General features: G+C 43.4%; 1 protein-coding gene across 1 annotated transcript in view; it reads right to left on the bottom strand.

The window, feature by feature from the left end:
* The window catches only part of FRMD7 (FERM domain containing 7), a 443,576-nt gene that overhangs the window by 228,621 nt on the left and 191,213 nt on the right, over positions 1 to 23,742 (bottom strand). The window contains exon 3 of the mRNA XM_086966767.1: positions 6,184 to 6,262. Coding sequence (XP_086822893.1) covers positions 6,184 to 6,262 — 79 coding nt within the window. The remainder of the gene's footprint in view (positions 1 to 6,183; positions 6,263 to 23,742) is intronic.

The following is a 23,742-nucleotide window of genomic DNA, read 5'->3' as shown; positions in this document are numbered from 1 at the left end:
AGTGGGGTGGGACTATCTCTGGTCTGTCTTGTCCTTCGTCGGAATCAGGGGTCACTTTATAAGTTGGTTAAGAGCCTTATACGATAGACCCGCAGCAAGTGTTAGTTAGGCTGGGCTGATTTCTCCAATTTTTGCTATCTCGAGGGGCACCCGGCAGGGGTGTCCCTTATCACCCCTGCTGTTTGCTCTATCAATGGAACCTTTTCTTTCTGCTCTTCAGTTACAATCTCGAATTGTACCATTTAGGTCTGGATCTCATTCTCTGAAAATTACCGCTTATGCGGATGATATCGCTATCTACTCTACAGACGTTGTAGAAGCACTAGAGGGTATTACTAAAGAGGCCAGCAGATTCGGAGTAGTCTCAGGATACAAATTAAATATTACAAAAACACAAATTGTAGTGAACTATAAACCACAGGTTACTATCAACGGAATCTGTAAGGCTGCCAACTATCTAGGGGTCAAAATCTCATCTAAAATCTGGGATGTTATTTCAATTAATTATGATGTTCTATTAAAATCAACAGCTTTGTTACTTAAAAAATGGCATAAACTCCCTCTAAACATCATCAGTAGAATTAATCTGATTAAAATGAAAGTGCTTCCTAAATTCCTTTATTTATTTCATTCTATACCTCTTGCGCTTAACAATTCCTTTTTTAAGAAACTTGACGGGTTATTTAGCAGTTTCATTTCGGGTTACAGGAAGGTGCGTAGATGCTTGACGCTACTTAAGGGTTCACTAGACACCAGGGGTACTTAATTTCCCAGACTTTAAATTATACTATTGGGCTACCGTTATAGGCCGTTTACGCTCTCTGTTGAATTCTGACACTCATTCCTTTTTTCATACCATTATGTTAAACTCAGACTCCAGAATGTTCCTCTTAAGGCTAAATGACCCAAATTACTACAAAAGGGTCAAATTTAAGACTGTTCGAGATACTGCGAAAATTTGGTTTAATATTTTGACCTTTTGTAACACTTCATTTTTTCATGCTAGATTACGGCTTTGGGGAAATCCGGGTCTTCCTGGAATTTTTAATGATGGTAGGGCAAGTATATGATCTGCTTATGGAATTACAACATTGGTGGACCTTTATGGTTCTCAGGCCTTTTTAGATTTTGGGGCACTTAAAAACTTATATAAACAGACCGACACAATGAGGTTTCAGTACATTCAAATTCATGATTTTTTGATACACAAGATGAGAATTCTAGAAATTTCAGATTCTGACATTTGGGATTGTTTTACTCATCAAAGACGAAATCCCTAATAAGTGAAGGTTATAAGTGCCTCAATACTTATAAGACAGGGGATTGTAGTAAACTAGCTGAGAAATGGAGCTCGAAGATGGGACGTAATATAACATCTAAACAGATTGCTAAATCTCTTTCCAATCTGAATAATTCCGTTCAATCATCGAGCTTAAGGCTACAACAATTTAAAACCACCTGTCTGCTATATTATACACCTGAAGTAATATCTAAATGGTCCAAAATGTATAATTTAGTGAACGCACTAAATGCCCTTAATGTGATTTAGCTGGGGCTGATTTAGAACATATGCTGTTTTCCTGTCCGGTGTTAAAAGAGTTCTGGGCTGCTTTGGATAAGGTTTTGAAAATGAAACTGGGTAAACCACCACTCTTGTCCGCTCTAACAGTATTATTAGATGTACATCCCGTACCTCTACCCCAGCAGGCCCTAATCACTATTTTACTATCATGTGCTAAATTAACTATTGCTTGTGCCTGGATTTCCCCGCAACCCCCTCATATTATGGAGTGGTGGTCATTGGTCAATGAAATAGATTCTATGGAGGCGGCTTTGACTAAGCTAAGAGGTGTCCGGTCCCTAAGGAAATTTGAAAAAATCTGGGGTAATTTTATGTAAATGGTCTTGTATTTCAGTTGAATCTTTTCTTTTGTCTATTCTTCTTTCCTAAGGGATATATCTCCCGTACTGCTTACATTGTTTGAATTCGTTTGAATTTATTTGATTATGTGATCACAAGATTGTATCATCTGACTATTTCATTGTTTTTGCATTGTTGTTCTTGTACCCTTCTTTCTTTCTTTTACTTATTGCAGCGATTACGTATCTACCCATTCTGCTACAGCGCTGTTATGTTTAGTCTTCCTTTCGGAATTATTTTGTTCTCCTTTTTCCATTGCTGTGTTGTCAATAAAAATAAAAAAATAAAAAAAGGGAATGGTTGGATTTAGCAAGATTCTGTACTTGTGATGCATCAGAGTCCACCATCACTATAAAATATTTTGACATTACTAGCCACTATTTCCAGAATATTGTACTGTCTGAAGATTTTAGTCCATAATTGAGAATATTGGACCCTATTCACGAATTCCATTTTGGAGTATGTAAATAGTACTACTTTACTACTCCAAAGTGTAATTCACAAACCTACAAATTAAATATTACAAAAACACAAATTGTAGTGAACTATAAACCACAGGTTACTATCAACGGAATCTGTAAGGCTGCCAACTATCTAGGGGTCAAAATCTCATCTAAAATCTGGGATGTTATTTCAATTAATTATGATGTTCTATTAAAATCAACAGCTTTGTTACTTAAAAAATGGCATAAACTCCCTCTCAACATCATCAGTAGAATTAATCTGATTAAAATGAAAGTGCTTCCTAAATTCCTTTATTTATTTCATTCTATACCTCTTGCGCTTAACAATTCCTTTTTTAAGAAACTTGACGGGTTATTTAGCAGTTTCATTTCGGGTTACAGGAAGGTGCGTAGATGCTTGACGCTACTTAAGGGTTCACTAGACACCAGGGGTACTTAATTTCCCAGACTTTAAATTATACTATTGGGCTACCGTTATAGGCCGTTTACGCTCTCAGTTGAATTCTGACACTCATTCCTTTTTTCATACCATTATGTTAAACTCAGACTCCAGAATGTTCCTCTTAAGGCTAAATGACCCAAATCACTACAAAAGGGTCAAATTTAAGACTGTTCGAGATACTGCGAACATTTGGTTTAATATTTTGACCTTTTGTAACTTCATTTTTTCATGCTAGATTACGGCTTTGGGGAAATCCGGGTCTTCCTGGAATTTTTAATGATGGTAGGGCAAGTATATGATCTGCTTATGGAATTACAACATTGGTGGACCTTTATGGTTCTCAGGCCTTTTTAGATTTTGGGGCACTTAAAAACTTATATAAACAGACCGACACAATGAGGTTTCAGTACATTCAAATTCATGATTTTTTGATACACAAGATGAGAATTCTAGAAATTTCAGATTCTGACATTTGGGATTGTTTTACTCATCAAAGACGAAATCCCTAATAAGTGAAGGTTATAAGTGCCTCAATACTTATAAGACAGGGGATTGTAGTAAACTAGCTGAGAAATGGAGCTCGAAGATGGGACGTAATATAACATCTAAACAGATTGCTAAATCTCTTTCCAATCTGAATAATTCCGTTCAATCATCGAGCTTAAGGCTACAACAATTTAAAACCACCTGTCTGCTATATTATACACCTGAAGTAATATCTAAATGGTCCAAAATGTATCATTTAGTGAACGCACTAAATGCCCTTAATGTGATTTAGCTGGGGCTGATTTAGAACATATGCTGTTTTCCTGTCCGGTGTTAAAAGAGTTCTGGGCTGCTTTGGATAAGGTTTTGAAAATGAAACTGGGTAAACCACCACTCTTGTCCGCTCTAACAGTATTATTAGATATACATCCCGTACCTCTACCCCAGCAGGCCCTAATCACTATTTTACTATCATGTGCTAAATTAACTATTGCTTGTGCCTGGATTTCCCCGCAACCCCCTCATATTATGGAGTGGTGGTCATTGGTCAATGAAATACATTCTATGGAGGCGGCTTTGACTAAGCTAAGAGGTGTCCGGTCCCTAAGGAAATTTGAAAAAATCTGGGGTAATTTTATGTAAATGGTCTTGTATTTCAGTTGAATCTTTTCTTTTGTCTATTCTTCTTTCCTAAGGGATATATCTCCCGTACTGCTTACATTGTTTGAATTCGTTTGAATTTATTTGATTATGTGATCACAAGATTGTATCATCTGACTATTTCATTGTTTTTGCATTGTTGTTCTTGTACCCTTCTTTCTTTCTTTTACTTATTGCAGCGATTATGTATCTACCCATTCTGCTACAGCGCTGTTATGTTTAGTCTTCCTTTCGGAATTATTTTGTTCTCCTTTTTCCATTGCTGTGTTGTCAATAAAAATAAAAAAATAAAAAAAGGGAATGGTTGGATTTAGCAAGATTCTGTACTTGTGATGCATCAGAGTCCACCATCACTATAAAATATTTTGACATTACTAGCCACTATTTCCAGAATATTGTACTGTCTGAAGATTTTAGTCCATAATTGAGAATATTGGACCCTATTCACGAATTCCATTTTGGAGTATGTAAATAGTACTACTTTACTACTCCAAAGTGTAATTCACAAACCTCTGGACAAAGATCTCCTCCTTCACACCACTTAGCTTTTTTGTAGTAATCTCTGCCATGACTGCAGAGGTCTGCACACACAAAGGTATAGGTTTTAGTAGTAAGTGTGGGAAGCTTAAGTAGGAGTGGTGGAAAAATGGGGAATCATTACTAATAGATGGGTAGGATTTTGAAAAATTAAAGGAGGGGTTCAGAGATGAACATGCCAATACAGAACAAACCACAAGTTAAATTCACAAAATATACTCCTACTTCGGCTACATTATTACTAATGACAAAATAGGTTTAAATATACTTCATTCAAGCCTTGGAGTAAGTCAAACACCAAACATGGTCAACCCGTAGGACTGGAACACACTACCATCAAGTTCAATAGAGGCAGGAAATATCACTAACAACATATAGGAACACACATAAAATGAATTAAAATAACTCATATATTATTATGAATGTATTTTAAAATATTTGTATGTTATTACATTTTAATAGCATTTAATTTAAATGGTAACACACTTAAATTAAATAGATTTTTTTTAAAAACTAACATAAATCCATGAAATACACCTGAAACTATAAGAAGAGGGATTTAACACTGCAATCATTATAAATTAATTAAGAAATTTAAATATAAGAAATTAATTTAAAATATAATTAAATGGAATGCAAAGCTTTTGAACTGGTGTGCTGTGTCTTCTTAGTGTAATAGGCCTAGTTGAAGAGAAAGTTTTTATATTGTTATAGTTAAATTAATACGAATTCATTTGTTTTTCATTCTTGAAACAAATTCATTTTCCATATCACTTTTTAAATGAAGGAATCTGCCTCAGTGGTGAAGATCTCCACAACAGCCGGAAGTTACTATTTGTAACTTTAAGACCATAAATGTGGTTGTAGAAATCTTCTTCCTCTCATTTGAAGGTCAAGAGACTCAAGTCTAAAGCTAGGCAGAGATCTCTGCACAGAAATGGCGCATTCCATCCGTGAGAAGATCTCTGTCTTAGTGTAGTTGCAAATGTACACATGCAGAGATCTTCGATTATAAGCTTACCTCAGTAAAAATGGCCTATTGTTTCTACTGATCATTAAAGCAAATCTCTTATGGTAGCTAAAGCCTGCTAGAGATATTGGATGCATGCTTGCAATGCTGTAGAAACTAAAAACTTGCTGATATGGTAGATAAATTACATCTGCCATAATTTACATAAATATTGTAAGTCACTTAGGAGTTCTGTGACCATATAGAGGAAAAAGGCTAATGGCAAAATTCCTTTGTAAGGTCATGGAACTCTGATCTGGCTTATTGTTAACGTACTAAACATGAATCATCATTGGCTTCCCCATCACTATACTGTTTCAGAGGGTGTTTGCCTTGTAAATGAATACACAGAGCAGATCATTCTTTGTTCTTAAAAGATAGTTGCTAAAATGCAATTTGGATGGAAAAAGCAGTTCCTACACATTCCATCCGAAGGAACACAAACACACTTGAGGAAACCGTAGACCTTTAACAAATAGAAAAAGGTGCCATACTGTCTTGAGCCCCACGTCTGTTGCAGTTCCTAAATAACATCTATAGAGGCTAAAGAAAATCATTGTTTTAAAATGGCTAAATGGGACAACATCAAAATGGAATGATGGAGTCACTTCCAGCAGACCAATGTTATATTCAAAATATGTCAAAGAATGAATGCCAACTGTACCTTGTTAATTCTTCCCGTAATTGTCCAGGATCTGCTGGGAAAAACTTCACTATAAAATTGAAAACCAGTTCCTTGGGGTCTTAAAAACAATATAACAATGCAATTGTAAGTACACTTTGGACATACCATTGAAAAGTCATTTATCATGCAAATCATTTATTTATTCAACAATTTTATGCCTTAAACATGGATTTCAGCTTTTTGGTGTCTAGGTATTTTACACAAAGATCCAAATTTGTCAGATTTTCATAACTTCAGTTTATCCTTTTTTATTTAACTACTTTATACACTGTGTACAGGTCATGTGAATCACTATATTAGAGGTGAATCTCATAAACCAATGAAAACGACGAAGGGTAGTGTGAGTGAACAAGGGAGAACTACTATGTTACCGTCACTTGAGATAGGCTGAATTGAATAAACCTATTTGATGCTGCCTGGTATAATTAGAATTATTATTCATTACTTTAATTGTGCAGATACTACCTAGATTTTTTAAAATTTGCTCAAAAGCCTACCAGACATTTTAGTGTAAATACAGGGAAGGAATTAGAAGGATTCATATTTATCACAGTTTACGGAACAGTGGATGTGAAGTGTGGAGCTAAATTTCATATAATATTTTGGCTCACAAATAATATTTTTCTGTGACACCTCACACGTTGCAGTATTTGGCTATACAAAAGCATTCAAATGTGCAAGAGTTATTGAGCTGGATCTATCATGTCTGCTGAAGAAGACATGTACCAATATGAAAATGTAATAAATTGGAGAAATAGTAGTTAAGAATAATCCAAATTAACAAATAGAGGAACTCCTCCAAGCCATACACGGTATGAAGTGTAGCCATGTGTCATTGACCCTTATTAAATATACATTGTCTGTATTTAGATGCATAGCGAAAGGAGAATATTGGTTTTATAATTCAGACCAAATATAAGATGATTTAAAAAAAACAACTTTGACAGCAACTATGATTTTAATGTTAACAATGTGGCATTCAGATCCAAGTGGGACGCTCTACATGGTCTACCTTGCCTGTTGATTTTTACACAAAAGTATTGTAATTCTACTCATTACCGAAATATTTTGTTTGAAACATCTGTTATTCGTATACCATTATTTACGATTGTTGTCCTCTGTTATTAATTGATATTCAACCCACTTCCCTTGACTACTGCGTAAATGCTTTAAAAACATTAATTTTGAGTGTCACCTCTCCATAAATTGCTCATATCATCAGCAGGTATATTTATCCAATCTAAACAACTAAGGGACTCATAATGTCGGTCGGAAAGGCTCCGAATGGCATTTGTATTTACCTACCCCGTCTCAGAACCCATGATTCCGACCAACTCAGAAACATTTCCGAACAAACGGTTACGATAAAAGTAAACGTTCGGTCATCCCGACTCGGTTCTAAACAAGATTCGGAGACTCCGAGTCTGCCGGAGCTGATTCGTACAGCTCAATTGGCAGTGTTTCTAACTGACCGATTACTATGTCAGATTCCCACAGCCTTTCCGACTCGGTCTGTCTGACATAAAAAGGCTATTGGAAACCAATTTTGGGGACCCGTAGCAGGCCCCCCTTCTCCTGGAGGAATCTAGTTGGGGCCTGTGGGGGTACCCATGGACCACGTCTTTCAAACAATACACAGTGTGGCAGGCACCTTGGGGTGCCTGCCAATGGGTGCAGGTTTTTCCGCAACCACCCCTTTTTTCACTGGGAGCCTGTGTTGTTGTTCGGAACACAGGCTCCCATTGAAGTCAATGGGAGTCCAACCGAACGGTGTTCGGAACCATCATAATCGATCGGTTGGTCTGAAACCATTCCGACAAGGAGTCGGTCGGAAAGCATCGTAATGAGGCCCTAAGTCTCCCTTACTGGGAAAATTCTTTTTTCGAGGATTGTCTTTAAAAACTGTCTATGAGCCTCAGTAAATACAACATTAATGCAATCTCAAGCTGTTTGTCTCATTGATTTCCAAATGTCTATCCCAACAAAAATTCTGTTCTGAGCTTTTGCATACCTACTATTTATTTCCTTGTACCTTAAAAAATGGTATTTGGCTTTTTCTGGCTTAAAATGTATTACCAATCACATATTTGAATCACTCCATAAAAAGACAGGCCATCTGGATTGCTATTTCCCCATTCTTTTTAAATGTTACATTAATATGTGCACTTGTTTTATGTTTGGATCTTGCCCCTTCCCCCCACATAATATTGTGGATGATATATGTTTGCATTTTTGCATTTATATAGCGCTTACTACCCCTGACGAGTGATGTTAGAAGTTAATTTCTCAGGTGGTTGATTATATTTACCATATCTACATGTGCTATACTTTCAGCTCTTTGAAAAAATAGTATTTTTTGTGGTTTGCGTAGACTTACCATTCGAATCTGTCATGACAGGTAACATGATGATGGAATGTATTCAAAGGTCCTTGATTTTTCAAAAGGTCACCGTTTTGTATCAGCTAAACATATGTGCTAGTGTTGATTAAAATTGTACCAAGTAAAGCTGCTTGTGCATTACATTAGGTAAAGAGAAGAAGTATCCCACCGTTTCTATTTCCATTCCTTTTTCTAGTGTAACCTCTACAAAGATTTGTGATGCACCTGTTTTGTATTTATGAACATCAATATATTTTTCGCTTTCATTTATAATACCTAATTCAAGCAACAATTCCTTTAGGATAATAATATCTTTTAATATGTAATTCACCATTTGAGTCATTGCAAATTGGCATATCTGTTTGTTTGCAGGTTTACTGGCATGAGCAATAAATCAAAATACATCATTGATTTTCCATACGGTCTAATAATCAAATACTAATAGGACAAATAGGTTATCAATTGCAGATTTGTGGTGTTCATTTAAACCTGGAGAACACAGTTCCACAATGTAAAGCACAGGTGTTTTTTTTTTTTAGAACGAAGGGGTTAGGCTACCTATTGCTGCTCCACATGTTTGAAAACAATAGTACTACTCAATTTAGAACTATGTGTTAATATACTTTTTGACACATTTTGATATTCTATGGATGGTTAAATAAATTCACAGATCATCTATTCAAAAGGATGGTATTTCCTATGATCCTTTTTTTTGGTCAATGCTGCTTTATTACATTACAGCATCCATTATTTGAAGCAGGTGACCACCCATCTTAAGGAACAATCACAACTCTTGTCAGGGTGCAACCCTTAAAATCACTAAATTCACCATCAAACCTCTGCTAGCTTTGGTACAGAACTATCTGACTTAACTTAGGTCAAAGTGTAGAGTATTATGCAGCACCAAAACAGTAATAAAGTCAAAATGCAAAACAATGAAGCCCTAATTATAATGTTCGGTTGGCTTGAGTCTGCCCAACACAGTTTCGGTGTGGGAACCGACCGACCGTCGACATATGGGATTATGTGCAGCTTCCAACTGTTCGACCGGCTCCTTGTGCCCGTCGGGAGCCATACCGTCCTACTGGCCAGTTTAAACTATGACCGCCTAAATTGTAATTAGGCAGTCAGACTTTAAATCAAGGATGCTGTCGGAAAGCCTCTGACCTGTGGTCATAAGCTTTTAGACCAAAATCCCAATAAGCCCCTAAAAAATCCCCAAATTAATTAGAAGAATAGAGTAAACTTGAATCCACCAAATAAGATAAAAATGACAGAAATCCAAAAAGTGGAACCGAGACATGTTTTAAAAAAAGAGGAATAGCACAATGAAGCATACATGCCAATGGTAGAGGTAGACTGGAACTTAGGTGCAATTTGATGCTGACAGCGATGCAGCATGGGTCAGACGCCCCAGTCATGTTCACCCTTATCATAGATTTTACCTTCTGATCTTATTCCTTTAAGATCCCAATTCACCACAGGAGTTCAATTCTAAAGTCCCTCGGGGAGGCACTTAGATACTCACAGGGTGTCAGGCAGAGGCCAAACAGCAGGGTCCAGTCCAGGTCCAGTAGCTACTGGTGAGCTGAGTAGTTGCAGGAAAAGGCCTCTTGTATCTTGATACGTCCCTTTAGCTTGAACAAGAGGTCAGCCATATGACTCCTGGAGTGCACTTCTTTGTCCTGTGTACAAGAGAGAGCAGGTTCAGTTCTTCGGTGCTCTTCTCAGCTCCGGAGCAGATCAAGGCCTCTTCTGTTGTTCCTCAGGTCCCGGTGTGTTCTGAAGTATGTACCTGGAGGTGCCATATTAATGCCTGGTGGGAATGACTCCTGGGTACACCCTAACCAATTGGGTAAATGTCCCAAGGGCCAGCTCTACCCATTTTTGGCATTTTCTCTTTTTTTATGTTTCTTTTTATTAAACAATTCGACCAATTTACAGCAAATTAAATACAAGCCGGTTGTTACTTCCATCACAGACACAAATCATTCATTCAAAATAATTTACAGATATTACATGAGACAAATCAAGGGGTATCAAGAGCATCCGCGTTCCTCTGACAGCTTGTTGGGAGACAGATGTCACCTCTATATCGGTTCCACGCTCCCCAGATCTTGCTCCAGTTCCCCAGGCATCCCCTCGCTATGAAGATCGACTTTTCTCTGAATATACACCAGTCCAGGTCTTCCTTCCACTTCCCCATCCGAGGTGGCTGACCGGCTCCCCACAATTGTGCGATATTACGTTTCGCGATGAATGCAAGTGTAGCCCACTGTGTAGTGTAGGCGTTAAGATCTAAGGGTTCCCAAACATTCAATATACATCTGTGAACCTCCGTCTGCAGATTCACCCCAACACGGATCGCAACATGCCATAGATATCAGCCCAATACCGTTCTATCTGTTGACAGTTCCACAGTATGTGCATGAACAATCCCACCTCCCAGTCTACACTCATCGCTCTCCGCCCTTCCTATACCAACTAGGCCCGGACCCGTAACATAAATCGTGTGCAAGATTTTAAGCTGCACTAGCCGCAGCCTGGCCGGAATTGTGGCCACTCGTGGGGAGGAGATCGCCAGTGCTCATCATCTAGTTCTAGACCATCGCCGGTCCACTTCCCTCTTAGTGCCAACAGTGGATCCTCCATATTGTTAATTAGCTTCTTATATATGAGAGATATCGTTTTTTCAGGGAGATGCCCATTAAGCACCCTATCCTCAAGAGGGGAGGCCTCCAGGAGTGACGAGCCAACGGGCACGTGAGTTAATAATGCGTGGCAGTTTTGCAGGTAACGAAAACGTTCAGTATAAGCCAATTTAAATTGTGCTTGCAGTGCTGAAAACTAATGTATAGTACCCTCCCCCCAGGCGTCTTTGATCCGGGATATCCCTATGATATCCCATTTATCGAACCCCTTAGAATTCCAGAGGCTATCCGGTGTGCGACATCATTCTTGAGCCTTTGCAGGGGTGGATCCAGATTTCTCGCATACTGAAGCGCAGAATCTAAGGTCACATATATTGTAAGGTAGCAGAACCCGTCCGACACCACTCAAACTGGGCAGCCGCTGGGTATCACTGGTGGTTCACCACCACTTACGGCGAAAACCACCGACTTGAGCCAATTTACGGTAAATCCTGAGTACCTTCCATGGATAGCCAGTACATCAAGGAAGCAGCACAATGAGCCCCTAGGGCCTGTGAGATAGAGCAGGACGTCATCCGCATATAGCGACACCTTGTCCTCCCAGTCTGGCAAACATCGCATTCCGCGGATGGATCGATTCTGCCTGATCCAAGCCGCCAGCGGTTCCACTACCAAGGCAAACAGGAGTGGAGACAGGGGGCACCGCACCCTTGCCAGGTACCCCTGCTAAGGCAAAAGTTGAGGGACTCGCGGTTATTGACCACCAACCGGGCCATTGGGTCTGAGTACAGAAGCCGAATCCACCTACAATAGTCCTCTCTAAAGCCTAACTTGACTAAGACCCCGAAAAAATAGGGTCACTCAACCATGTCAGGCCATTGTGGCGTCCAACGAGACTATCACAGCCGGCTCCAATATAGTGGACGCTCTTCCCAACACACTGTATAGTCTTCTCAGGTTGAGGGCAGTATTTCGATGAGGCATAAAGCCCGATTGATCTGGGTGTATCAGTGTGGTGATTACTTTGATCAGCCGCGTCGCCAGTAACTTGGCGAGGACCTTGGGCTCCACATTTAGCAGTGATATCGGTCAATATGAGGCACAGCTAGTTCTCTGCTTATCATCCTTATATATTACTACTATAGTCACCACCCACTGGCCATATGGCAGCAACCCCTTCTCCCTACTGTCCAGTAACATAGACCCGTAGTAGGGGGCCAGTCTGTTGGAGTTTAGTTCATACAGTTCGACGGGGATCCCCTTAGGCCCCGTAGCTTTACCCGAGTTCACTCCTCGTATTGCCTGTGCCACCTTATCGTCCATGATAGGGGAATACAGGTATTCTCTATTTTCATCGTAGAGGGTAGGAAGCTGTATATCTCTGAGCAATTCTGCATTTTCAGCTTCCGTGAATTTGCCAGTAGCAGTATAGATGGAGCGGTAGTGGGCAGCTAATGTATCCGCTATGGCCTGTGGGTCTTTGACCGGAACAGAACCCGGCCCCTCTACCTCAGGCACTACTCGGGACGCCCATTCCCGCTTGTCCAGCCACGCTATCAGCTTTCCCGCCTTATCCCCAAGTTCATAGATTCTGCCCTGAACCTCCCTGCTCTGCACTCTAGCTCTTTCTGTTGCAATACCGAGAACTCATCCTGCTTTAGCCGTACAAGGTGAAGGCCCTCTGGGGTGTTGACCTGGGCCAATTCCTCCTTAGCTTTCACCACTTCCTCCTTCGCTTTTTCAAGTTCAGCCACCCTCTCTTTCTTTTTCCCAGCTATCAAGGACAATGCCTCTCCCCGGACTACCGTTTTGTAAGCCTCCCATAGTGTCTGGGCAGACTTCACTGAATCCTTATTCTCCTGGAAATAATGGTCTGTGGCCTTGACTAAATTTCTGCGGGTCTGGGGGTCCTTCAAATACCACAGTTTAATGAGGGCCACTCTACCCACGTTCGCATATTCCCATTCCATTTGGAGCCACACGGGGGAGTGATCAAAGATCCCCCGCCCCAGGTGACGTATTTCTCAAATAGTATGGGCCTGTGGCCCCAGGACTAGAATATAGTCGATTCTAGACAAAATATGGTGGGCTCCCGACACATGCGTAAATTTGTTCTTTCCCAGGGTTATGCATACGCCATCCATCCACCAAACCCACAGTGTCCACAAACTCAGGAAGCCACTTCAGAGCTGGCCAAAGCGCCCGTGGGGGATGTTGATCTTGCTCCCGGACATAACAGCGTTAAAGTCACCCCCCAGCACTAGGATATCCACCGGAGGCGCGAGAAAAATCACCCTGAGGTCCTTGAATGTGTGAGCCTGTAGGCGAGGGGGGACATATATTGAAACGAGCGTCCCTTCCCAAAGACCCGAAACTCCGACATACCTCCCCCGTTTATCTGTCTACGTGTTCTGTATCGCGAAGGGAAACAAGTTTTTAATCAGTACGCCAACTCCCCTAGACCCTGAGGTGAAACCTGCGTGTGCAACCAGTCTAAACCCTCCTCTATGCAGTGCCATATATTTGTTCCCAATCAGATGGGTTTCCTGTAAAAGGATCACGTCAGAAGCATATCGTCTAATGAATTGGTTGACCATGCCTGCTTCAGTTTATCTCCCAGACCGTTCACATTCCAGCTAAGCACCTTGACCCCTGATCTCCTTCTATCAACTGACATCATGCCCCCGTAGAAGAGTGTCCAGCCCTGCTTTGCTGCTCCTTAGTGTAAAAAATAAATAAATAACCAAACAATGCAAACATAAACACAAAGACCATAGCAACCCATACCCTCCTCGCCCCCTTCCTGAACCCCTGCACACGGCGTTCGCCCATCCCGAACTAGCAGAGTGCCTGTCGCCCACCCTCCAACAACTACTATGCTTCTAAAGGTAGTAAAGTGGAGAGAGACCAGCATCCCGTTCCCACCCCCCCAACCCGCATCTTAATAAAGCACAATTGTCCCTCCGAGCTCACTTGGCAAATTACAGTTCCATTCATCCTGAGAAGAGGGCGACCGCCCAATGGTGCAGCCATCCCCAAATACCTCACAATGTACATACAGTCCATGAGGATAGGTGCTGGACCTATTCTTGTTCCCCTGTTGCTTGTTCACCACCTTGGTCTTGAGACCCAGAGCCATCAGGGGGTTGGCTATTGATCCAGCCAGAGACAATGTCCGGGTAATCAAAGAATCACCCCCTTCCGTTGGCCTCTACCCTCAGACGTGCCGGGAACATCATGGCATATTTGAACCCCCTGTCCCTTAGTTTCTTCTTGACCACGAGAAAGTTCTATTGTTGCTTCTGCACCACCTGCATAAAGTCAGGAAAGAAGGAGAGGTCAGCTTTCATGTACTGTAGGGGGCCCTTCGTCCTAGCAGCCTGCAGGATAGCTTCTCTGTCCCGAAAATTCAGGACCCTGGTGATCATGGGACGTGGGGGCGCACGAGGCATCAGACCCCCGCCTGGGACTCTTTGGGCACGCTCAATGGTAAAAAATGTACCTATCACTTTAGGCTTGAGATGTGTGAGGCTTGGTGCTGGTGGTTGGGTCTTTTTTCCAGGCCTCGAGAAGGCCTGGAAAAAAGACCCAACCACCAGCACCAAGGACGCCTTCAAAAACGCCACCCGCACACACCACCAACTAATCCGAAATGCCAAGAAAGCCGCTTTCAAGGACCGTCTAGATAACAACGCCCACAACAGTAAGGAACTATTCAACATCGTCAAGGAATTTACCAACCCCTCAGCCAACTCCAACGACATCACCCCCTCTCAAGCCCTCTGCGACTCCCTAGCCTCATTCTTCCACAACAAAATTGCAGACATCCACAACAGCTTCGACAACCAACCCGGAGACCAACCCACCCAATCCCCTGCAGGACCCCCACCCCCCCTGAACATCCTCAAGGACTGGAAGCCAATCTCCACTGAGGACACCATCCGTCTGATGAACTCTATCCACTCAGGATCCCCCACAGACCCTTGCCCTCACCACATCTTTAACAAAGCAGACTCCATTATTGCACCGCACCTCCGAGACGTCATCAACTGCTCCCTCAACTCCGCAACCTTCCCGGAAAGCTGGAAACATGCCGAACTCAGCGCCCTCCTGAAGAAACCCACAGCTGACCCCACCGAACTCAAAAACTATCGCCCTATCTCACTCCTTCCATTCCCGGCCAAAGTCATCGAGAGAACGGTCAACAACCAGCTTGCCGCATTCCTCGAAACCAACAAATCCCTCGACTCCTCACAGTCCGGCTTCCGAGCCAAGCACAGCACTGAAACCGCCCTCATCGCAGCAACAGACGACATTCGAACTCTACTGGACAATGGAGACACAGTCGCCCTCATCCTCCTCGACCTCTCCGCAGCCTTCGACACGGTCTGTCATAGCACCCTTCTACAACGCCTCAGAAACGTCGGAATCCAAGGAAAAGCACTGGATTGGATCACCTCGTTCCTCTCCGGAAGAACCCAGAGAGTCCGCCTTCCACCATTCAAGTCAGGGGCCACTGAAGTCATCTGCGGCGTACCACAAGGATCTTCACTCAGCCCCACCCTCTTCAACGTATACATGAGCCCCCTCGCGGTCATCGCACGCCAACACAACCTCAACATCATCTCCTACGCCGACGACACTCAACTGATCCTATCACTCACCAGAGACCCTAACACTGCCAAAACCAACCTGCATGAAGGAATGAAAGAAGTAGCAGAATGGATGAAGCACAGCCGTCTGAAACTGAACTCAGACAAAACAGAAGTCCTCATCCTAGGCACCGCCCCCTCCGCCTGGGACGACTCTTGGTGGCCAGAGGCCCTTGGAAAAGCACCCATCCCGACGGACCACGCACGGAACCTGGGCGTCATCCTGGATTCCTCACTCTCGATGAACAGACAAGTCAACGTCGTTTCTTCATCTTGCTTTAACATTCTTCGCATGCTCAAAAAAACATTTCGCTGGATCCCTACCGAAACTAGAAAAACAGTCACCCACGCTCTGGTCACGAGCCGACTTGACTATGGAAACACACTCTACGCCGGCACCACCGCAAAACTCCAGAAAAAACTACAACGCATCCAGAACGCCTCAGCCAGGCTCATATTAGACATCCCGCGTAAAGAACACATCTCTGGTCACCTGAAAAACCTCCACTGGCTCCCCATCAATAAGAGGATTACTTTCCGACTCCTAACCCACGCACACAAAGCACTCTACGAAATCGGACCCGAATGCCTCAACACACGACTATCCTTCTACACCCCCTCCCGCCAGCTACGATCCTCCAACCAAGCCCTCGACACTGTACCTCGCATCAACAAAACCACCATGGGAGGTAGATCCTTCTCCTACCTAGCAGCTAAAACTTGGAACTCACTTCCCACTCACCTTCGCCTTACTCAGAACCACCTAGCATTCAGAAAGCAACTCAAAACGTGGATATTTGACAAATAATTCCCCACCCTTCTTCAAGCGCCTTGAGACCCTCTGGGTATGTAGCGCGCTATATAAATCTATTGACTTGACTTGACTTGACATGTCTTCAAAAGACAAGTCGGCCCGGGCCTTCAGATTTTTGAGGCACACTTAAGATGCGAATATTATTGCACAAGCTTCATATTCATACAGCTTATGCTCAGCCATTTCATGGGAAGATTTGAACTCGCACATTTCTTGCTGAAGCTGCGCCACGTCGTTCACTAGACTGGCCATATTGATATCCAGAGTCTTGATCTTTTCATTTACTTTGGTAAGGTCTGCTCGTATGAGATTAACTTTTATTGATCCCGTGTCCAGCTTACTGTTCAGCATCTCCATTTACTGTCCCTCGGGAAGATTTGACCCTGTCTATGGCAACCATGACATCATGTAGTGTCATCTCTGCCGCGGGGCCCGAGGAATCCCCCAGCTGCGGTAGAGGGCCTCCAGTCAGACGGGGAACCCTTCGGCATCGTATTTTGGTTCAACTTATTGGTCTGTACTTGCTTCGGCCTTTTCGTTACCCTGGAAGAGTGCCTCTCACCATCCGGCTTGGTCGCCATCGTCAGCACTGCTCTCCGTGTGCACCGGTGTTAGCCCAAGGTGAGGCCGCAAGAGACATCAGTCGGTTCTGCTCCGGGCCCTTCAGCGTGACCGCCCGGCCACTGAGGATAGCATGCGTGAGATTCACCTGGGGGTCCCCAAGTACCCAACCGCATCAGCACGGGACCACCACTCCCATGCTCCCCTTGTCTGCCTGCTGTACTGTTGGATCAACCTCACACTCGACCCCCCACCGCTCCTCCGTACGGGGCTTCGTCTCAGCACCAATGGTCTCAGCCAGGGGAATGGGGGGGGCTCACTCTCCTCGACTCTCCTCCTGATCCACCCCGCACCAACTTGAGGGCAATCGATTGGTAGCCCTTCAGGATGTCCAAAAGCTCCCCGGGGGAACACTGGCTCACAACCAGGCCCTCCGAGCTCCCCCAGCCGCACTGCAGACGAGTGCACCCCCGCAGTCTCCGCGTCCTTGTTGTAAATGGAGGGGGGGTGGGAACGAATCTCGATCCCTGGCTCACCCCCGATTTTGTCCTTCGATTTCCAGCCGACCTATACCTCCATCACTTTTGCAGCGGTTTCGCAGGCCACCAGAGCTCGCCTGGCAGCAGCTATATGCCAGCGCGAGGAGGGTGGGGGGCTGCTTCTCCATAAGTGCCTCTGCCCGTCCCCCCGCCGCGTATCCTCCGCTGCCACAACTCGCAATGTCCTCTACAAATGGGCAGACCTGACCGGCGACTTCCGGTCCAGGTACCCTCTGTTGAACTGCACGGCGGCCGCTCCCAGGCTCCAGTCCCCGGTCTCAGGCCCGGAGCAGGCCCAAGTTTGTGCTGTCCGTATCTCTGGCTCCCGACATCCCCGGAGAGTCAGAGTCGGCGCCGGGTGCACTGCGCACCTTCTGACTTCAATATCTGAGCTCGGAGGGCAGGATATTCATCAGGATATTAGGGCTGGAGGATGGTCTTGGCGGAGGCGAGGTCTCACGCAGCCATCTTGTTCAGGCGCGTAGCTCCTCCCCATTTTTGGAATTTTCAAGAATCCTACTGTCTTCCTACATCTAAAACTAAAATCCAGTTTGGGACAGTCATTGTACCCAACATAAACCCAGAGTAAGAATTCTGGTAGAATAAAGTATTGTTTTCTAGCAATCATACAGTGGATACAGAAAGATGGTTTTGGCATCCTGTTTCCCTACCTTTCAAGGGTGCCACTGTTTTATATGTAAAAACACAAAGACAGAAGTCTGATAGGACGAAAGTAGGGGTTTCTAGCCACTAGTCATCGATATGCAAGAATTGTTTTGGCATCCTGTTCCCCTTCCTTTCAAGTGCATAACCAATGTTATATGTAAACCCAGAAAACCTATTAAGCAGGTTTTGACATTCAAGCAGGATTTGACACAGTAATGTCAAGAAGGATGCTCACAGCCCCACTTTGCATATTCAGTAGATTCAGACGTGCCATCTCTGCCCATTCAGGACAGCCTTATATTTGCTTCTAGGAAGTAAGTCACACCTTTTCCACCCTATTCAAATGTAAATTACTGCTTTCCCTGGCCGTCCCATGGCGTTCAGGGGCTCACAATATGCTGGCAGTGCCGCTGCGGGACTGACATGCATATTAAGAGTTTCAGGACTGCCAGCAGTGTCATGGAGGGGCTCTACAGAGCTCCCTTCTGCCCCATCCATGGGGGTGCTTGCGGGGGGGCACATGGTGTGCCCCCCTGTGTGCATGCACACCCAGTTCCCGCATGGCATGGACTTCACAGTCCATGCTGTGCTGGAACGTGCTGTGGCAGTCCTGCGGCTGTGCCTTTCTATGGCATTCATAGGTGCCTTTGAAAAGCACCGCTGCAGGACCACCACACCGCCCACCTGCCAGACAACAAAAAACTCATAATCTCGAGGAAGGGCGGCAGCCATGTTTGGCCAAACTGGTAATCGGAAACATAGGTAACTAGGTTTGACTCTTGGCATTTGCTCAACATCCTGTGATTCTGGACAAATCTCTTGGGGCTGATTCACAAAGGGACTTACAACACATAAAGTTATGAGCACAGAGTCTCCGCACTAGGGGCAGAGTCTACGCACTTGTGCGCCGTACAGAGATTCCACCCTGAGTGCGGACATTCTGCGATGAGTGAGGACACTCTGTTCCGAATGCCGAGACTCCTCATTCTTAACTTTACGTGTCGGAAGTCCCTTTGCTAATTGGGTCCTATATATCGCTGAGCCTATAAAAACTGAATGTGAACCCTTGTGTTATGCAACCGGTGCTCATGTAATTCATTCTAATACCTTTGGGTAGAGTTTGTGCTACATAAAACTGCAAAAACAAATGATTACAAAAATAATCAATGTACCATCCTTATTGAGTCACTCTTGATGCAGATTATGTACAATTGTGAGTCCAACTCCCTTTGCAGCCTAGGGGAAATATTGAACAGCATGCAAAACAAGAACACAGTCCTGTTGCGCACCTTTGTAGACCATAAACCAGCAGGTCTAAGTTAAACAACTATACAGAATGTTCCTTGTATAAAGTCTATGAGTTAGATCAAACTCAAAGACACCAATTGTGTATGAAGAAATGATTCACAAATGTCATTAAACATCTGCATTTAGTTTATAAATCAACTGTTCATATGCAGTCATGGTCACCAATGACTCCATCCATTCTTTGTGAGTAGAAGGCACAGAGACGTTCCATTTTCCAAGGATGCGTAATTTGGCTTCTCATAATGATGAATCCAGCCATCTATTTTTGTGTATATTCAGACCTATGATCTCTCTGGTATCATGAGTATCCAGTACATCCAAGTCTCTCAGCATGCACCAAATCAGATAAACATTTAGATTAGGACATGACCATAAAATATGCAAAATCTCTCTGTCTGATTGTTTACATGACCAGCAACATGCAGTGGGTGCTACGTTTGTCCTGTATTGCTTAAAGGGTGACTAATGCCATTCATGGAGACATACAAAACATGAATTTTAGTCCTGCTTCCCTTAGGCATTTGTCATGTTTTCTAGGATTTCTTTCTAGTAATCTTCTATGTATTCTCTTTGTTGGTGATTTTGCCATAATGTAGGGGTGTGTGATAAATTCTGCTCCACCAGCAAAGTTGATGGAGGTTTGGCGATGTGGAGGTCTGGGCAAATTCCGCCAGCTGCATTGCAGAGTTTTTTCTCCGGCACAGCTTGCTAACATTAAGGTGTCAAGTGTGAATGAGATTTGGAGTCCCCTACCATGATTTTCGGTTGCAAGGAAGGCACCCAGTGAGATTTCCCAAACGCGATTGGTCGTGACCGTTTTCGGTCAGTAAGCTGCTGCTCGAGTAGGAAGTCTACTCTAGGGCCAGCAAAATTAACTCAAGAACAAGGGCCCTTTGGCACACCGCTTGTGTCATCTGCGCTGATCTTTCTGCATGGAATGAGCTTCCGGCACTTAAAATCGCACGGGCAGTGCGACATGTTTAATTCCACCCGTTCGCGGAATCTTGCAGTTTTCATGTAACTCAGTGAAATTTGTGCAGAGAAAACCTTTGCGTGTTACACTCACCCCTTCAAATATTGTGTAGTATACATTTGATTGTTATAAAGCACATTTCTTATATCGAAGGCCTAGAGAGACCAGAGATAAATCTTTTGTAGGAATCACGTTTAACCAGGTACTCATATAGGGTATAGCCAGCTCTTGCAAGAGAAGAAGAGGCTAGTTTCTTCGTATTGCAAAGTTGTGTCTGTATATATTACCAATATTGCTCTTTTGTGGGATGAAATCCAGTCTGTGGCCATGAAAGGTTTCAAGGGAACCATCTGTAGGTATATGTTCAAGGTCCTCGATCTCCTTAGGGAACAGGATTTCCAATAGAAAGGTTTATTCTCTAGGAGAAGTTCACAGTTGTTTCACATCAGAGCTTCCGAGTTCTGGAAGCTGCGTTGTTTCAATTGCTTATAAGCCCACCCCAATGCATGGATTGAAGTCTGTATTATGGATTATTTAAGTCTTTAGTATCTTTATGCAGTCATATATAAGTTGATGGCCAACACATTTCACTGTACTTGTATTTGCGATAAGAACCTGCGCTGTGTTTCAAAACCATCGGTGAAATAATAGGCTAATGAGCTGGTAGGTACTGCAATGCAATTCAATGTTAGATATTCGGAGACTGCCTAAAGTGGTATTGGTAAATAATATTTAAGATGCTAAACTAGGACTCATAGGGCCTCATTTATGAAAAGTGACGCATCGCTGCGTGAAAACAGCGATGCGTCACTTTTCACTGCGCACTCCTTGCGACACCAATGATGCGTCATATTTATTGTATGACGCATCATGTCGCAAGGACTTACAGATACGTCAGTATTTCTGACGCATCTGTAAGCGCAAAAGTGACGCATTGCTGGAGCGTGTCACAAAAGTGACGCAACTCCAGCAATGCGTCCTTTCACATGGGGAAAGCCCCATGTGAAAGGGCTTGCGTCAGTCTTACGCCTGCTGTGAGGCAGGCGCAAGATTTTGACGCAACCGCATCCTAAAAGTGACGCAGTGAAATCTCATAGATTTCACTGCGTCACTTTTACGAGGCTTTTTGCGGGGGAACGCCCCCTCTGCATACATTATACCTGACGCAGGTATAATGTGGCGCAGGGGTTTAAAAAGTGACGCATCTACCTAGATGCGTCACTTTTTAAATATGGCGCAACAAGGCGCATGTTTTACGCTGCCGATGCGTCACAAAAAGTGACGCATCCGCAGCGCAAAACTGACGCAAGGCCTCATAAATGAGGCCCATAGTGCCTCAGATTTATAATATGACCGTGCAGTCTAAAGAGTGCAATGTCTTTTGCGGAATGTTTCGAAGAAGCAGGCCATCAACAAAGTTCAGTCAGGGAGCAGTTACAATTTTAATAGTGTAGGCACTTCCCTGGAGTAATACAGCATGTTAGACAGGTGTTTGGACAAGTTATAAAGTTCTATGATATTGGGAGACAGAAATATCGGGAAAAATATCATGATCCGGAAATATCGTGCTGCAGAAATATCGTTGTCAAGAATATTGTTTTTTAGGCTAGTTATATCGTTGTTCAGAATATTGTTTTTTATTATGATCTTATATTTATTTCTTTTAGTTATATTTTAGGTGTGGACTGCTAGGTATGTAGGGTGGAAAATAATTAAGTCATAATTAAATAGTAATTATTTTTTCATTGATAATCATTAAATTGCACATTATTTATGCAAATTATTTATTTGTTTTTATGTTTAATATATATATTTATGTTAATAAATATTGTTTATATTAACAGTTTTAATAGGGTTATCCAAATATGTAGTGTGTTTGAAGTGAAGTACTTTCTCTACTGTTGCTTAGACTGGAATGGGCATAGTACATTTAATCCCTCTGAAGTCCAATTGTTAGGAATTGGGGGGCAGATTTGCAAGCCCCTTGCACCACTTTTGCGTCACTTTTCCCATGTTAAAAGTGACGCAAAAGTAGCGCAAGGGGCTTGTAAATCTGCCTCTGGGTCTTTATTTGGCAGTGATATGCACCCTGTCCAAGCAGGGACCACACACACACACACTAGCACAATTAAAACACTGCACAAAGATTCCACACAGGTTTAGACGAAAAGCGATCCAAAGTTCAGGTTGGCAACAGGATCCACGCAGGGCCCACTGAGAAAGTACCTTCGATGGAGCAAGCATCGGCGTCAAAGACTCAATGTGTCAGTTACGATTCACATGGTCAGGTTGAAGCGCCATTGCCAAGTCCCTCATGATGCAGGCCCAGTGTCGTCGCCGAAGGGTACTGCATCGGTTCAGATAGACGCAATGTGGTCACTGCATTGATTTTGAAACAAAACAACTGCACTTCCAAGGCCCTGGACTGGATTGGCACCTCAGGCAGAGTAGGACTCACAGATGGCAGAGCCCAGCAGCAGCAAGGTTGTAGGAATTCTTTGATGGCCCTGAGGCTTTAGGAATAGGAGGCAACCCAGCCAAACCATGGAGTCACTCTGTGCTCAAGTGAGATGGGTCCAGTCCTTGTCCTCAGCAGGGCAGAGATAAGCAGGCAGCAGGGCAGCTCAACACGGCAGAAAGCAGTTTTTTTAGGCAAAGTGTAATTCCTTGTAGCACAGTAGTCTTTACTCCTGGCAGAGTTCTTCACAGGTCAAGTAGTGTACTGTCTTGGGATGAGTAGAGCCCCAGTACTTAACCCAAATGTGCCTTTGACATAGAGATGACTTCAAATCAGGCCCTTGAAGTGCACAGTTCCCTTTTCTTCCCAGCCAGGTCTGCCAGGATATCTGTGGGGTAATCAGCCCTTCTTGTGGGACACAGGACACTGCCTATTCAGGCATACGTGACAACACCCCCTCCCCATTCCTGCCCAGGAAAAGCTACCAGAATGTAGATGAATGCAGATGTGTTCTCTGTCACACCCACCCTTCCTGT

The sequence above is a fragment of the Lissotriton vulgaris genome, chromosome 4_1 (assembly GCF_964263255.1).
Source record: "Lissotriton vulgaris chromosome 4_1, aLisVul1.2, whole genome shotgun sequence".
NCBI classification, from domain to species: Eukaryota; Metazoa; Chordata; class Amphibia; order Caudata; family Salamandridae; genus Lissotriton; species Lissotriton vulgaris.
The sequence above is the reverse complement of the archived record's forward strand: the minus strand, read 5'-3'. Positions and strand labels throughout refer to the sequence as shown.